Source organism: Leuciscus leuciscus, assembly GCF_965113295.1.
Source record: "Leuciscus leuciscus genome assembly, chromosome: 17".
NCBI classification, from domain to species: domain Eukaryota; kingdom Metazoa; phylum Chordata; class Actinopteri; order Cypriniformes; family Leuciscidae; genus Leuciscus; species Leuciscus leuciscus.
Window position 1 is genome coordinate 8,702,905 of NC_138741.1, and position 17,838 is coordinate 8,720,742.

The 17,838-nt window shown below is 34.4% G+C and overlaps 1 protein-coding gene and 1 long non-coding RNA gene across 2 annotated transcripts; one reads left to right on the plus strand and one right to left on the minus strand.

The window, feature by feature from the left end:
• The first annotated feature begins 342 nt into the window (after window positions 1-342).
• LOC309478875 lies at window positions 343-2,299 on the plus strand. Its single transcript, XR_014199120.1, has 4 exons — window positions 343-450; window positions 1,187-1,238; window positions 1,318-1,382; window positions 1,980-2,299. It is a non-coding gene; the product is annotated as an uncharacterized lncRNA (long non-coding RNA).
• A 4,193-nt stretch (window positions 2,300-6,492) lies between these two features.
• Window positions 6,493-17,802, minus strand: LOC309479250 (uncharacterized protein). The gene is made up of 13 exons (XM_082143261.1): window positions 17,681-17,802; window positions 16,659-16,737; window positions 16,356-16,545; window positions 15,771-15,914; window positions 15,469-15,659; window positions 14,980-15,106; window positions 14,493-14,598; window positions 14,284-14,407; window positions 13,654-13,775; window positions 12,913-13,088; window positions 11,625-11,925; window positions 8,130-8,245; window positions 6,493-7,151 (listed from the first exon to the last, which is right to left on the minus strand). Exons 1-13 carry the CDS (start codon window positions 17,751-17,753, stop codon window positions 7,035-7,037), a joined length of 1,866 nt encoding a protein of 621 aa, XP_081999387.1. The 5' UTR covers window positions 17,754-17,802; the 3' UTR covers window positions 6,493-7,034.
• Window positions 17,803-17,838: the final 36 nt, after the last annotated feature.

Consider the following 17,838-nt stretch of genomic DNA (forward strand, 5'->3'; position numbering starts at 1 on the left):
TTAGATTTCGGGACTGTCCCGAATTTTTCGGGACGTCTGGTCACCCTGGTAGAAACGCAGCTTGTGCACCGTGTGCTCCTGGTTTGTGAGGGGCTATCATTAACTCCAAATACTAACTTACGTTACCATTATCATTAAATATTAGCGTTTGTTAACATGTTAACTTAATCTATTGATTAGAATAAAGCTCATGCTGATTTATTGGAATTGACAAGCTCAGCCTTGATGATACACGTGCAACGCTAACAAAACATATCCCAAATTATCTAACTTATGTTTTAATACAAAACACCATTTTAATCAACATTACTTCACCATATTCTAAACTTCTGTTTTTTTGTAGTTTCACCAAGTTCACCACAGCCTGTCACAGATTGCTGGGGATGGACAAGCATATGTGCCAAGAAGGAAACCCCAGATTTCCAGTTGCAAAACCAACCAAACTCACTGGTATGTTTTCACATAATGAACATAATGTTCAAATGTATTATATAGTGTCTTGATCAAAGCAGGCAAAAGGCATTCTGTTTTTTATCTTTTTTTTTTTTTTAATACAAATTCTAGATTGTATCGAAAATTTGACATTTCAGTGTCTGTTTATTTTCTTAGTTTGATCATGTTTTGGATGGGACCCAATCACCAGATGAGACCAGAATATATATATATATATATATATATATATATATAATTATTTTATATATATCTATTCAAAATATACTGGAACTGTTCACTTTTTCCATATAACTTTCACCCCCAGTTTCACAGACAAGGCTCAAACTAGTCCCAGACTAAAATGCATGTTTAACTGAAAGCAAATTACACTTGTGTATCTTAAAATATCAGTGCCATTGTTTCTTTTAAGATTCACAACAGTAATGTTTTTTCTAAGGCATATTTATAAAAGTCCTAATTGCACTAAGGCCTAATCCTGGCATAATCTAAACCCTATCTGTGAAACCGGGCTTCAAAGTTTTACATATTAGTCCAGTGGTTCAGTTCAACACTTTGTTCTCTGGCTTTAGATAGGCATAGACAGTGGCATTTAAAAAATAAATTACACCTGCTCCCTAGTTCAGGTATGCTGCTGTCTACTGCTGCAACATGGCTAAGTGGTTCAACACGGAGTTCATCTCTCTCTTTCTCTCGTGTGTATAAAATAACTAACTTTTTCCCCCTTCTTTTTAAGCTCAATTGCAATAAAGATGGATCCGGGATCTTGGAAGCTTGTTAAAAATAAGGTATTGATTTCATGTTACAACAATTTTGATTTCTTTACTATCTTTAGTGTATAAATAAAATGTTAGTTTTTCCATTTAGATTTTTTTTTCCAGGATGTTCCAGCTCAGTTGGGATCTGTGGACTGCAGTGTATTCATGCTAATGGTAAGTTATTACGGTGGTTTTGTTTCCCCATAACATTTATTTTACGGATAACCCAACATCCATAATAATTATCAAAAGACATCAGGCTGATCCCAATGAATTTTGTTTTTCAGGTGTGTGTGTGTGTGTGTGTTAAGGTTAGTGATGTCACTAGCCCAGGAGGAAGCTTGTGTAGTCCCCACCAGTTGTTTGTTGTAGTCCTTAAAGTGATTTCTGTAAAAAATAAAATAAAATAAAAGTCTCCCTTTGCTTTGAACTTTTATCGTCGTAACTTATTCATATTGCAGATATTGTTTATGCTCTGACAGCAACATTACTCTAAAGTTTCTTTCTTTCTTTCTTTTTCTAACATCTGTCTTTCTTTATTTTCTTTCTTTCTTTTTCTAACGTCTGTCTGTATTTCTTTCTAACTTATCTTTTTCTAACATCTGTCTTTCTTACTAATCTTAAGGTTACAGGGGTTAAACACTATGTGATCTGATTCACAGAATTGTACTTTTATGTGTATTTCTTTAAAGTGAACATTATCTGTACTACTTTTGGAGGAACTGCGATTCCATTGTGTTTTTGTGTGTGTGTGTTGAATGCTCTGTGCAGGTCTTGTGATATGCAGCAGCTGACCCCAAGACGCCTTTCTACGACCTCCGAGGTCATCACCGGACCATCTTGGGCTCGGATGACAATGTCGACTTACCCTCCTATCGATCCATAAGTGTAGAATTGTTTTAACTTTGTTCTTTTGCCAATGAGAAGTAGCCAACCGGTATTTACTGATGTCAATCATGCCCTTGGAAATGGTATAACTGGTGTGAGATTTTGTGTACAGTAGAGTCTCTGGCCTGCGACCCCGTGAGACTTTGACGCCTGGCTCTACCAATGAAACTATTCTTCAGTAAATTTTTACTTATTTGATTGAACCTCACGACTCCTGGTCTTCTTTCATCATATCTGGTCCTGGGTCTTTAAGCTTTTATCCCCTAACACTAGAAACATTGTAAATCATGTTAAACCATGCTAGAACATTGTAAAACGTTTTCAAACTTTCTTTTTCAAGCCAACTTAGTTTTTTATGAACTTTAACATCTAGTTCAGAATTGTTCATTCTGATTTCAGAACAACAAATATCAAGCCTGTTTTCAAAGTTACAGCTGTTTTATAAAACAAAGACAAGAATGTATTGAAATACTACAAATGTAAAACTGAACTTAAATGATAGCAAAATATTTTTAAATAAAGGTCATTGAGAAAATGTTTTTTTTTTTCTTCTTTTAGACATGACTTTCATTATTTGTTTAATGAATGTTTATGTACGTTTAATAAATATACAATATTATTATATAGGCATTCATTTATGTATATATTTCATTATTTGACAAACATGTACACAAATTATATTTATACACGTACAAATTCATAATTTCAAGTGTAGCTTAATGTTTGTTTTTTTGTACTGTCTATGATCTTCGTTACTTAATTTATATTTGATAAACCTTTTTAAACCAATTACAAAATAATTACAAATTTAAGTAATTTATTTAAATAAGTACTAAAATGATATATATACATTGATATAATAATTTATTTGCCTTGCTAAAAGCGGCATCCACCTCCGACTTCCGGTTATTAGCGGCAGCTGACGTCAGCTGCCAGTGGCAGCTACTTCCTGCTGCCAGCTGCCGATTTTTCGCTGAACCCCTACTGAGCTGCAAAGCAGGAGCATTTGTGGAAATACCGACAGTTTGAACGAATAAACGTAGAATTTGTGGTGTTCTTATCGTGTTTAACACATCTATACTTGTTAGCGCGAGTATATTCAATCTGAAAAATTGCAGCTTGAAATTTTCAGTTACCGTCGTACAGAAAGACAGGTCGACTCTACGCTATAAATAGCTCCCAATCGCTCTTTACTATTGTCATTGAGAGCGCTCGGGCTGGCCCCACCCCGTTCATTGCTAGAAAGATCGGCTGATTTGGGTGGCTATACAACCATCGTAGCTTGATGATCTTTTTGTCTACTTTTGATTTATTTCCTATTTAAATAGTCCAACAAATGTATACTGTACACCAGTGGTCTCCACCTGGTAGCCCGCATGGACTCTCTGAGTCGCCCGCCGGCCGGAGCACGTTCTATAAACAGCCTGAATTGGAATCTTTCATTTTATTTCATTTTTTTCTTCATATAATGACATAACATGACAAAATAACTATTGGTGACATCTCATATAACATTAAAACCATTCAATCATTTTCAATATTTAGAATCTGCACGTCGAGACGAGCTTCAGTTCACGAGCTTCAGTTCTTCAGTTCACAAGCAACGCTTCTCTGCTATATTTGCCTTCTAATCGATTCAATCCAGGCAACTTGATGAAACACTGCCCTCAAATGTTAACCTGGAGTCTTGCAAACTTAAAACAAAACTAAAATAAACTAAAATAAACCTTTGTTTATAACTAGGCTAGGCTACTACAATAATAGCCTACATTTCATTTTTTATAAGGAGCGGTTTTTGTTTTATATGCTGCTATAAGAAGACACCCCAGAAGATGGGTCAAGTATAGCTCCATCATTGTTCAAAGTAAAAAAAGATCATACTTGATGATGTTAGTTTGAATTTGAAAAAAATCTTTTAAAAAAATCAATAAATAAAAATCAAGGGAATTTCTCTGGCATTTCTTTTTCTTTTTTTGTATCGAAAACGTACCGAACCGTGTCTGTCACCACTGTATCGTATTGAACCGAACCGTGAATTTTGTGAAACGTTACATGCTATATAATTATAAATTAAATTGTTATAATATTTTACAATATTACTGTTTGTTGTTGTATCTTTCAAAACTTGAAACTTGTGTGTGTGTGTGTGTGTGTGTGTGTGTGTGTGACACAGAAGTGGCATCAGATCTGGAATTATTATATTTTCACTGCATTTACAATTGCATAAATAAAGCTATGAGATCGTTAAAATTAGAAATCAGAAAAAAAAAAAACCTTTGAATATATGTTCAAATAGAAACTGTTATTTAAAATTGTAATAATATATCACAATACTGTTGTTTATAGCCTACTATATTTTAATCAAATAAATGCAGGCTGGGTGAGACTTATTTCAAAAACATTTAAAAATCCATCTGACACACACACACACACACACACACACACACACAAGTTTTAAGTTTTGAAAACTACCACAACAAACAGTAATATTGTAAAATATTACAACAATTGAATTTATAATTATATAGGATTATGTAACGGTCCACAAAATTCATGGTTCAATCGCTGTCTGTTGCATTGAGACTCTGGTAATATGGCTTTATTTAGAAATTGTCGTCAGCAAAATAGAGGGAAAACAAACAATATTGACAATATTGTTTATAAAATGTAACTCACCATGTTAATTTATTGTTAATTTAACTGTTCCGTTCCGTTCGCCTTACATCCTTCATAAGCGTGACCTAAACCTTACGTAGGCCAATAGCAGCGCTTCTTAATCGTGACGTACGCCAATAGCAGCTGCAAAGCAGAAGCATTGCCGGAAATACCGACTGTTTTAAACTATAAACGTAGAATTTTTAGTTCTTATCGTGTTTAACACAATCTCTACTTGATGTCGCGAGTATATCCAGCGTGAAAAATCGAAGCTTGAATTTCCAGTTACCGTCGAAAAGAAAGACAGGTTGACTCTGCGGTATAAATAGCCGCCGCGCTCCTTTTGTTATTGATGTGGAGAGTGATCAGGGCCAGCCGCAACCCATTGATCGCTAGGTGGACCGGCTGATCTGGGCGGTTATACTCCCATCGTAGTACGAGAATATTTATATTCTTATTTAAAAAAAATAAATGTACATAGTCCAACAAACGTATACTGTACACCAGTGGTCTCCAACATGGTAGCCCGCATGGAGTCTCTGAGTCGCCCGCCGAGCACATTCTATAAACAGCCTGAATTGTAATCTTTCATTTTCTTTTCTTTTTTTTCATGATAATGACATCAAATGAGAAAATAACTATTGGTATAACATTTCATATAACATTAAAACATAATAAAACCATTCAATAATTGTAAATATTTAGAATCTGCACGTCGAGACCAGCTTCAGTTCACGAGCTTCAGTTCTTCAGTTCACAAGCAATTAATGCAATCGCCTCCATGATCATGTTATCTGCTATATTAGCCTTCTAATGTATTAAATCAAGGCAACTGGTTTTATGAAACATTGATTAAAATTAAGATACAATTTATACAAAACGAAATTCACTTTAAAGAAAAGCTTTCTACAAAAAAGAAAAAGATCTTTCTATTCATCAAAGAATCCTAAAACATGCAATAACTGTTTTCAACACTGATAATAACAATGAATGCTTTTTGACCAATATTCATATATCACATTAGAATGATTTCTGAAGGATCATGCGACACTGAAGACTGGTTAAAGTCTTTACTGTCAATTTTGATCCATTTAATGCTTCCTTGTTGACTGAAAGTATTAATTTGTTTGGAAAAACTACTGACCCCATACTTTTGAACGGTACAGTTTGTTTCATTACTACATTTACACTACATTTATTCATTTAACATACACTTTATTGACTTCGAAATGAAGAAAATGACAGGCAATTTATGTTATATGAATTTATGTTTCAATATGTGGTATCGTCAGGTTTTCATACCTCAAATTAAAACCCAGTGATGTCTAATGGTAAAAAAATAAAAACGAAACTAAGATTATGCCCTGTATCATGAAGAAAACATATGTTTATTTTGTGTTACATGACACCTATTGGTGTTGCCCATACCGTATGAACAGTGCTAATTCAGGTTAAGAATACACTGTGACAGAGGCAAAAATGTAAAAAAAAAAAAATATAACAATAATGATTATGATGACGCATGCAAAACAGAGAGAAAAGACAAAATTCTATTAGAATAATTACACAATACCACTGTTACCAGTCAAATTAAATCATTAAGGGAAAATCCATCTTTGCAGTGCATACACAGAAGTGGCATCAGATCAGGCATTAATATATTTTCACTGCATTTACAATTGCATAAATAAAGCTATGAGATCGTTCAAATTAAAAAAAAAAATTTAATTTTTTTTTTTAATAAATGTCCAAATAGAAATTGTTATTTAAAATTGTAATAATATATCACAAGACTGTTGTTTAATTGTGAGTGAATGCAGCACAATCGCGAACATAAATGTAGAACTTTAAAGCAGATTTTCTAAATTTTCGATTTTTTTGCACCCTCAGATTCCAGATTTTCAAATAGTTGTATATCGGCCAAATATGGTCCTATCCTTACAAACCATACATCAATGGAACACTTATTTATTCAGCTTTCATATGATGTATACATCTCAATTTAAAATGTTTTACCCATGTGATTTTTGTGGTCTAGGGTCACATATTAGCAATAAACGCGAGTTCCTTTGGTGTCCAAATACCTTTGCATAATATTGTGTAAATATTGTGCCTTGAAAAAGCATTCTCTCATTTAACTGAATAGAAGATTCATCATTAAACATTTATTTTGATCCCTATAACTCATTTCTAATTGGTTAAACTGATGATGTTACAACTTGCCATACAACACCCGTCATCTCCTACATATGCAAACAGCAAACGTTTTATTTTCTTTTTCTTTTAAGCTCGTTTGATTCGTTTACTTGTCTTTCCTCGATGTGAAGTTGATCCGTGATCCATCTGATTAATGGACATTTTAAAAGATCCTCTCCGACCTGTTAATTCACCTTTCACTGCCTGAAAGCACAAAAAAATAAAATAAAAAATTAAATTAAATAAAATTAAATAAAATTAAATTAAATTAAATTAAATTAAATTAAATTAAATTAAATTAAATTAAATTAAATTAAATTAAATTAAATTAAATTAAATTAAATTAAATGTAGCTGTTTTTCAAAATAAAAGTGTTTCTCATCATTTCCTGTGAATGTGTGTGGATGGGATGAGAGAACCAATATCCTGGTGCCATTAATCAGTGCAGAAATCAAATAAAAGAATACAGCTGATAAAGGCCATGATTAAATGTCTTTGATAGAGGTTTTTTGGCATTCTCATTTGTCACAACAGGAAATAATCCAGTTGAAAGAAAAAAGTTGATAACTTTTTTGCCATAACCTTCATGTATTCTGTTAACAGCTCCTAAGAACAATCATCACAGTCCATGAATAAACCAGATTATTTGCTTAGCCACGATTAATGATGGAATCATTGTATAGTAACTGAAATACTGATGTCACAACATTGAATAAAAAAGCCCCATTGGGGATAAATTACATAGAATAATATATCGACTTTGCAGGGCCTGAAATAAACATCCAAAGGGCAAGTTACATAATAACCACAGAGCATAGTAGCCTATATTAATTATGCATTATCACCAATTAAGCAGATAAGATGAGATGAGATTGTGAGAACTTCGCAGTTGAACTATCACCAACTCTCACTCTTTGTACAGAAGCAAACAATTTAGAACAACAATTTACATGCAAAGCCTCCATGTGTTCATTTTTAGCAGTCTAATTACAAGGACAGGCTTTCAGTAATCAAGTGATTATGTTGAAAGAAAATGATTATGCAATGCAAAAATCAGCCCACTTTACTGATGCAATACTGCCACTATGTGGACAGAAGTCTGTTCTAGGATGTTTCTGTAGATGCGATACCATAGTGTCCTTTACCTCTTACACAAATCAGAGGTAAAGGAGCAAGTCATACCTGTTGGACTTCTCGTTTTTCCACTTGTGGATTGGATGGAAAGTCTAAGAAGCTTCCAAGCCCATGAGGTGGGGGACGTCGTGGGTCAGGAGATGTCCGCTTTTCTATAGAGGAGCCTAAGAACATTGGTTATTAAATTAGTGGCCGAGAGAAAAATGACAATGAGAAACCACTTAAAAAATAAAATTGTCAATTTAAAGTAACTTTTTTGTTCAAAATGAACAAAATTTGATTGTCTTAAACGTGTCCCTGATTCACTATGGTAAGTCTATTATAATTGTTCATATTTTAGACTGGGTGGGATGGTTAATGGTTTATGGTTTATGGTGTGGGGGTGGCAGAGGTTAGTTGGCACGATCAAGAAATGTTGACGTGGAGCAGTGGCGGTTCTAGGATTTTTCTGTAACAGGGGCCATTAAGGGGCCACATGTTACATTCAGGGGCCAAATACAAGGTACATTCAAGCACAGAAAATAATTTATTCAGTACGGTGCAAATACATTTCGGCAGTCTTTCTTTTTTCAAACACTCTAATAAAAAATTATGAGCCAGTAAAGTTCTTAATGATTTTTTTCATTTATTTATACTGTGCATAAAGGACACAATGCACTTCTTTCTGAATTCCACCTTTTAAGTTTCATAATCATGTCGTTGCTTATAAAAAGTAATGTTAATTGTTTGGGGGTGGAATTGCATCTGTGATAGTTGTGAAGAATTCTCCGGTTGCTCTTCTCGTCGACGATTGATGGGTGGGTGGGAACCTCTAGGCACCTCACGATTCGATTACGATTCAGAGGGTAATGATTATCGATTATTAACGATTTTTTTTTTTACTACTTGGTACTTTTAAAGCAAAGTATTTATGATGACCCATAACGAACTTACTTCCAATACGAATTTTATTAATAAAACAAATGGAAGTGAAGTCAACTGTAAGGTTATATTTGCCAGCATTTGTACCAACATTGGTGAGAACCAACAGGAAAATAAATGTGTGCCTGTACTAGCTGCGTACTTGTAGTAAATTAATACAAACTTCAGCATATTCTGAATCTCTAGCATTTAATAATAGACTTCTAACCAACATCCTCTTGTTATTTCCAATGAGCAATATAATCCTTCAGACAAAAAAACATTTTGTTGTAGCAAAATCACAAACAGTTTTCATTCAGAAATATAGACTGATGTACCAGCAGCTCTCATATAAACATAATGCTTGTGGACTTACGCATATTCTCAATAATTAGTAACATACAAAGCCGCTCTTATTCACAACTAAATAATAAAGAGTTATGACTTGAAATGTTTGCTGTATACCACAATCAAAAACAGCTTATACAAAAAAAGTGAATGAACATCTGCAGAGATCAGTTAAAATTTAACTTTTTGTGACTGGCATTGCACATATTGCAGGACAGTATAGCGTACGTATAACAGATTGGGTTACAGCATATTGATGTGAAAACTAAACAATACAGAAAGCAGCTCTCATACACAAAATACTAAATAGGTCACAATGAAATTGCCATTTTTCCATACGTTAGCGAATTTGGCGCTCAGCCATCATGCGTCTGTTATGTGCGCGTCTCTGTTATGTGCGCGCGTCTCTGTTATGTGCACGCCACAGACTGTCCGCGCACTGCACGTCCGCTTTAGAGTTCCGCCTTTTGCGTTCCGTCAATATTACGTTATTAGGAAAAAAATCAAATTTTTTAGATTGTGATTTTTTTGACATATGTGAATCGATTCAGAATCGTCCACGTCCGCATCGCGATGCATCTAAGAATCGATTTCCCCCCCCTCCTCGGAACGGGGGCCAATCGGGGGCCAATCAGATTTCAGCAGGGGCCAGGGCCCCTGTGGCCCCGCCTCTAGAACTGCCCCTGACGTGGAGCATTTAAATCTGTAACCCACGGGTAATCACTCGTTTAAATAAGACAGAACAGAAGAGAGTCTGCTAGGGTTACGAGCGACAGAGCTCGTAATAAAACAAGAATCAACATTTGCTTTGCTTTTCAGAGATGGCGATAAAAGTGACACGGAGATGGCGTTTGGGGAGTAAGGCATTTTATTGAACAGATAAATAGCTCTCTAACAGAGTTGATTGTAAAGCATTATCTATTGTAGAGGGTCGTTTCATTATGGTTGTTGTAGCAAATAATTTATTTTCAAGAAAGTACTGTGTCTATTAATGGATATAGCTAGAGTAATGTCTTCAGCTAGTCAGCTTGAGATCATTTCCATCTAAACTGGTTATAGTAGAAGTGAATGTTTTATGAGCAGTAGGATAATCTCTATCTTTTTTTTTTTTATAAGAAAGAAACATATTCATCCGCAGAGCTGAAGAACAACCAAAACAATGTTCTTCCGCACAATGCTTGCAGTTTTGTGTTTTGTTTTTTAACCGCTAGAGGGCCATGATTAAATAGAAATTAAAAATAATTTTTTATTTAAAACTTTAATTATTTTTTAAAGTTATTAAATGTAACAGTGATTTCAAATTGACAAATAAATAAAAATATTTACAACTTTTTTTATGTAATCCATAATTAAAAATGTACTGTATTTAATGTAGCAGTAAAATAATAATCAATCACAGTTGTTAAATGTAGAAACAAAATGATGAATTAATAACTATTCATTATACATGTATTTATTCATTTGAAATGAAAAAGTTGTTTTTCTTAATCAATTTGTCAGTCGTATAGAAAAAAATAAGTCAGACAGCCAATGGCAACCAATGTTTATTGATTGTAACAATTATGTTAAACAGTTATGTTTCTACATGAATTATTTGAACAGTTTTAAATAAATTATGTATTGGTCAATCTGAAATTTTAATTATTTATATGAGAATATGTTTCATGAATAAATTGTAAAACATGGTAATTATCTAAATACTTGCTGTCATATTTTTTCACTGGTATATGCAATTTTTTAGTATTTTACAAACTCCTCTTTGTGAAATGTTTTGTTTTGTTTGTTCACCTGTGTTATATAGTATTAAAATACTTTTATAGTTTTCATTCATATTTGCTCTTACTCATGACTTACCCATATTTTTATATTTCCAGTTTTCATTTTATTTTACTAAAAGTTTAATTAATTTTGTTGCATGTTTTTATTAGTTTTTATTTCACTTTTAGTTTTAGTTATTTTAGTACATCAATTAAGTTAAACTCAATGAAAATAAGAAATCTTGCCTTGGCAACTATAGCTGAAATAAAACAATTTATTGTATATTTTGTTTTATTTCAGTTAATGTTCAGTTAATGTGCGCTATCACTCTTCAAAGTAAATGTCACAATGTCTGATCCTTTTGGGCCACAGTACCTGTTATAGCCGGTATGACAGGAGAAACCTGCTCTAATGCAGGAATCTGAGTGCCTGTCTCCAGTGCCTGTTTCCACCAGCTGGCCCGTTTACAGTGACCCGCCCGGTCTGAGCCGGCCCGGAAACACACCGCCTCTTGTGTGCTGGAGACCCTGGACTCACTGTGTCTGCACTGCTGAGAGAGACTGGGCTGCGGGGTGCGGGCGAGCCTGGAGCCGATGGGATTCTGGAGTTGACGGGATGGTTGGGAGAGACGGATGAGGCTGAGGTCCATATCCATGATGGAGCCTTTAAGGGCTCTTAGGGAGCAGGCCTGATAGGGTTCTCCATCATCTGCTGAGAGGTCAGTCTGTTGAAGATGAGCCAGGACGTCGTGCATGGGATCCGTGAAGCCGCAGGAAGTGAGGATTTCTGGCTGGTCTACGGCATCCTCAGGGTCACGACAGAAGCCTTCCTGAGATTCCTTTACCTGGGAGAGAGACAACACCAACAGTCAAAGCTTGGTTACAGATGCTAAATTATTTAAGTGATGTTCATTAAATAAATAAATAAATAAATAAATAAATAAATAAATTCAACCTAATTCAAATCACATTTACTGCTGTAATACATGGCCAGATTTTTTTAATACTATTCATAACACTACCAAAGAACACTACTGAAGCTGATGTTCATAAAACAAGCAATTTTTTTTATTTAAATCAATTTTTTCCCATCTCTTTTGTTATTTCCAATAAATAGGCTAAATATATAAAATAAATAAATAATAATAAAATAACAAATGTATGTATGTACTGAAATTGAACCAAATCAACATTTATTGATGAGGTAATACATGGTCAGATTTGTATGAATACTAATTTATGATATATTTTAAGAATATTGTAATATATATATATATATATATATATATATATATATATACACATTGCTCAAATAAATTCATATTGCATGAATGAAAAAATGAATTAATACAATTATTTAATTAATAATTTTTTTGATTTTTAGTTAATCTTATCCGGATCACATTTATTGATGCTGCAAATAAATGGCCTTTTTTTTTAACAAATACAATTTTTCTGAATATTTAAAGAACACTAACAAAGCTGATGTTCATATTAAACAAACAAACTAACAAATAAACAAATTATTTTTACAAACCCAATCCAAATCATTCCAAATTAAATGATGTTGCAATACATGGTCACATTTTTTTTTTTTAGCAAATTTTAATGATATTTATAAATGAATGAATGGATGAATGAATGAATGAAATTATCCAAATCACATTTATTGATGCTACATTACATGGTCAGAATTTTTATTTAATAACATTTTTTATATACATTTTTTAAGAATACTATCAATGCATACATTTGTATTTTACACATGTGAGTTGATTTACACTTTAAATAAAAGGCTGCGATATAGTCATTAACATGTCACTCACCCCTAAAGGCTCCAGAAAACTGGAGGTTCCTGACGCCTCAAAACTATCAGAATCCTGCAGATATTCATACTCTGTTTTCGTCTCTCTTGGTGAAATAATCCACTCTTCAGTCTCAGTCCGATTCTTGGGCTTGATGCTGACGGCATCATCCGCAGTTTTATGGTAAATGAACTTCTCTGTGAAAAACGAGTGATAATGCTCACTCTGAGGCACAAGCAATCCTCGAGAACAACTGTATTGCTTAAAGGTTGTTCTTTCATACTGTAGCTCAGTTACTGTATATGTTTCAGAAGCATCAATATATTTTATTTGTCTAAGATATTTCACCCCCAAAAACAAACACATTTTTTTTTCTTTTTTTTTGCATGAAAAAAACAAACAACTAAATATAAAAATTAAGTAAATAAACTTTATAAAATAGAAAGTGTGCAGCATTGCTCAGATTATTTTGACTTGAGACGTTGAGAGTTTTATTTAAATTCATATTCATAGTGTGTGACATTAAGATCTCCTCTGAAACTCTATATTGGACATACATGTGAGGTTATCGGGGTCTTTCTCTCAAGAGAAAGATCTTACTACTGTCTAGCGGTGAGATTAATAATTGAGATATTACAGACATGATCTCTTCTGTGATTATTCTGTCGTGTGGAATGAGTCGACCGCTTTAACTAGATTCTAAATTATGAGGAAAAATTCAATTGATTAAAAAACTACCAGTCATAAATGTCAATGACTCACCGTGATTGGGTGATAAAAGGTTATGACTCTCCGTCGGGATCTCAGGAATTGAGTGATTGGAAAAGTACTGATTGTCCTCATTACTGTAGCAGTTAGGGTGGAGGTTAAGTGTGCTCAGGAGCCTACAACAGCATAACACAGCATCATCATCAATGTAGTAACAGCTGTAAAGCCTTTTGCTCGATTAAATAACAATGACAAAGCGAAATGTTTAAAACATTTCACACTGCTAGAATTGTCATCATTTTTTGTCAGTTGGATATCATATAGCAACATAACAGAATGACCAAATTAATTCAAATTCACATGAAACGGAAGTTGCAATAGTCTTTTCTTCCCTATTGTGACGTATATCCGAGTGAAATGGCTTCTCAAACTAGAAAACATGTAGAGACTATAGATTTGATCCATCTGTAATTTCCCAGCTAAAAACACAAACAAAAATATGATCTAAAAATTTTCTGCTGACGTTATAAAAATATCAGTTTCCATAAAAAAATTGTAAGCAGCACAACAGTTTCCAACACTGATAATAATAATAGTGTCTGGATGTTTATGAAGGATCATGTGACTGCTGAAAATGAACAAAATCAATGAGTTGAGATTTTTTTTACAGTGCTTGTTTCTTACCTTCTTTTCTTTGATAGTGGACATATTTCAGAAATAGATTGTCTGAGAATCCTGACAAAGTCTCCAGGGGTCAGTCGGTCATCCGTTTGGTACAGCCATGCAGACAGTGGACGGGGAGTGTGTCCTTGAAACCCCATCATTTACACAGAATAAGAGGACTACATCTAACATCTTAGTATATGTGAGATGAATACTTTAGCAGAGTTTACCTGGTTCAGGTCTTACTGGATGTTGACCTATTGTTTCTTGATTCCGTATTTGTGATTTATCGAACTGCATATTTCGGCTTTCCGTCAAATGGAGATGAGCCATACCCTGCCATGAACATTAGATGGTTGTCAAAAAACAGATTTGTTTACCAAATACCCCAGGGAGAAAATCATTGCTGCACTGTTTATTATTTGACTGTAAATTTACAGTAAATTGCAGGTTACCAGTTGCATGACTTTCACAGTAAGTGAAATAACTGTATAATTTCTACAGTAAATAATTGTGAAATGACAGCTGTATACTGTGACTTCACAGTAATTATGCTGTGATTTAGCAGTAAGCTGCTGTAGTCTAAAGTCTAAATACGGTATTATATTGTGAAATATCACAGTTAAAGCCTGTGAAGTGGTAATAATGTAATTAACTGTGAAATATTACAGTTATATCTTGTGAAATCCTGGAAATATTTTACAGTGTGTGTATCACCTCGCATAGTGTGGCCAATGTATGACTACAAATCCCACAATTCTCACAGACGTGAATGAAGTGTTTGAATAAATGAACATCTTCAGGATGAAGTCCTCTGAGCAGAGCCCAGGCTGCAGAGATACATCTGAAAAATAATCATAACCCATAATTATTCACAATATAGGGGTCACTGTGATTTTGCTAAGTAAGACCTGTTCCTGGATCAACATATTTTGTTGAACTTGGAACAACATCCCCTATCCCCTAAATACCCAACCCTACCCATTAGGTATCCCTAAAATCAGAGGGAAATGGCAGGTGAATAACACTAATGTTGAAGCACATAACCCTGGTTGTAAGACTTAACTTTAAACTTCAAATCTTATTGGTTGATTGGAATGTCGTTCCAGGATCAACACAGATGTTGATTCAGGAACATGTACTTGGCAAAATTATGCTCACCACAACATAGGAGGATTTTGCAGAATAAGAATCATTGTGATTTACTTGTTCTGTATTAATACATCCACACAGAGTTTGATATCATGAATGTTCTCCATGGCTGGTGTGATGCTGTATAGATACTTCAGTGCTGCTTGATTCTCTCCTGTCCTCAATAAGGTCCTCAGAACAGCACAGTGGTGCCATGACAGTGCTGGAGGACAAGCTCTTGGGCTCAATAAGACATCCATTGAATCCTGGGAATAAAAAGTGCCATATGTTCAGCAAACAAGGAGTTTAGACCCATGCAATATGATGCCAGGACAATTTTTGATAACACTGAATGATGGTATTAAAAAGCTTCTCACTGTTACTAATCCGTGATCTAGAAGCCAAAATCCAAAAATCTGTTGGGAAAATGCAGATGGGATACTGAAAACATGGCAGAATGACTGCAGGAGATCATCCTTACACTGCAGGAAGTTAGACACATCCAGGACAAAGTACATTACCTGGAGCCTTATTAAAGAAAGTGAACCAAAAGTGAGACATGAAAATTGTAAATAATAGGTTTAACTTTATTTTGTGGAAACCATGCTGCATTTCTTTTCAGGATTCTTTGATTAATAGAAAGTTCAAAAGAACAGCATTTATTTGAAATATATATTTTTTGTAACATTATACATGTCTTTACTGTCACTTTTGATCAATTTAATGCAGCCCTTGTGAAAAAAGTATACGTTTTTTTTTTCTGAATATGAAATACTATCTAAAGTATATAAATTCTATTATAGGTTATTTAATAGCTAGATATAAACAGTAAAACATTTATAAACTAAAAATGGAAAAGATATACAAACATATATATTATGGGTAACAGAATTTTTAATTAATGAATAACATAACATAATATTTTCAACATCAAAATATTAAAATAAAAACAAGCAGGATACAATGGCTTGGAGAGACACCATGTCAATATTAGGCAGCAGCACGAGCTTTAGTAAAGCTTCTAGAGATGGTGGTGGGTACGTCTGGTAGGCACAGTCTTCTGAAACCCATAAAGGCCCGTGTTGTTTGTCCATATGAGCTACCATACCCTGAACAAGAGAACTCCATCGGTACTTATCCTCAGCATAACTGCTGATGAGAGACAGAGCATGAGAATATTGGTTAGTATTTAATAATGAATGAATTGATTCATTACTGTTAAATGCTAAATAACCATGATTTTGTCAGAGTGGAAAAGTAGTTACCTCAACTGCAGACATGTTCTCCTTTGTTTGTGGTCCATCTCACGCCACATCTGAGATATCCTCTTCAGCTCATGGGCTTCTAAAAAAAGACAAAGCAAAGAGAAATAAAAATGAAGATTAAGATATTTTGAAGAATGTCGGCAACCAGACTGTTGACGGTAGCCATTGACTTCCATAATATTTGTACTTTCCAACTTTTACTTTTTTACTTTTTCCCTATAATGTACGTTTTCAGATATTACCTTTCATGTGGTGTGTTATATAGCTGTTTGTGAATGTAAAATGTCTGAAAAGTTTCAAAGATCAAAGTGTACGATAAATGGAGTTATTGTCTCCCAAAAGAAAGAACCGATTCTGAACTGCCTGAAATGAGTCATCAGTAATTCCAGTCTTACTTTCTGCATGAACTTACACAGGTGTGTAACAAATTTGCATAATGGCGGTCTATGATCTTCATTGGCTGCCAGTGAACAACGTCTACTTTGACCCGCCCTCAAACACTAGTTGTAGCTGAGACTGGAAGAGCTGTGAAAATCCACTTTGCTTCCAAAGGATGAGGACTCATCGATACGGTAAAACCGACGCCATCCTTACGGTTTACTGTATCACTGTGCATTCAAGTGCTGAGGAAGCCTTTGGAGCTGAAATTCAAATATGGTAATAGGTGTTTCATTTCCAATCAACTTCTAAGCGGTAGACCAATCAATCAACAGACTGAGCCATCTGACCAATCAGAGCAGAGTAGGCTCTCGGAAAGGAGGAGTTTAGAAAGACTGAATCCTTTTTCAAACTGTTTCAGGCACTGTGAGCAAAGAGGTGATGCTGCAATGTATATTATGAGAAATGTTTTGACATGTAAACCTATTACAGGAGCCCTCCAAAACACAATTAAGATAGCATAGTAGGGGCACTTTAAACGAATACTTTAGAGCAGGGTTGCATTAAATTGATCAAAGTGACAGTAAAGACATTTGTAAAGACACAAACTTTGTTTACATAAAGTCCCCTATCCAGAATATCACCTGGGTACTTGGGCAGAAGTCCAGTGACGCTCCACCACTGCACCAGGCGGCCCAGCAGGATGTGTTGCCTCATGGCATGATGCTCTTGTTTCCAACAACCCCATACATATGAAGCCCTGCTTCCTAGTGTACACACCCCACATGGGACACCCGTGAAC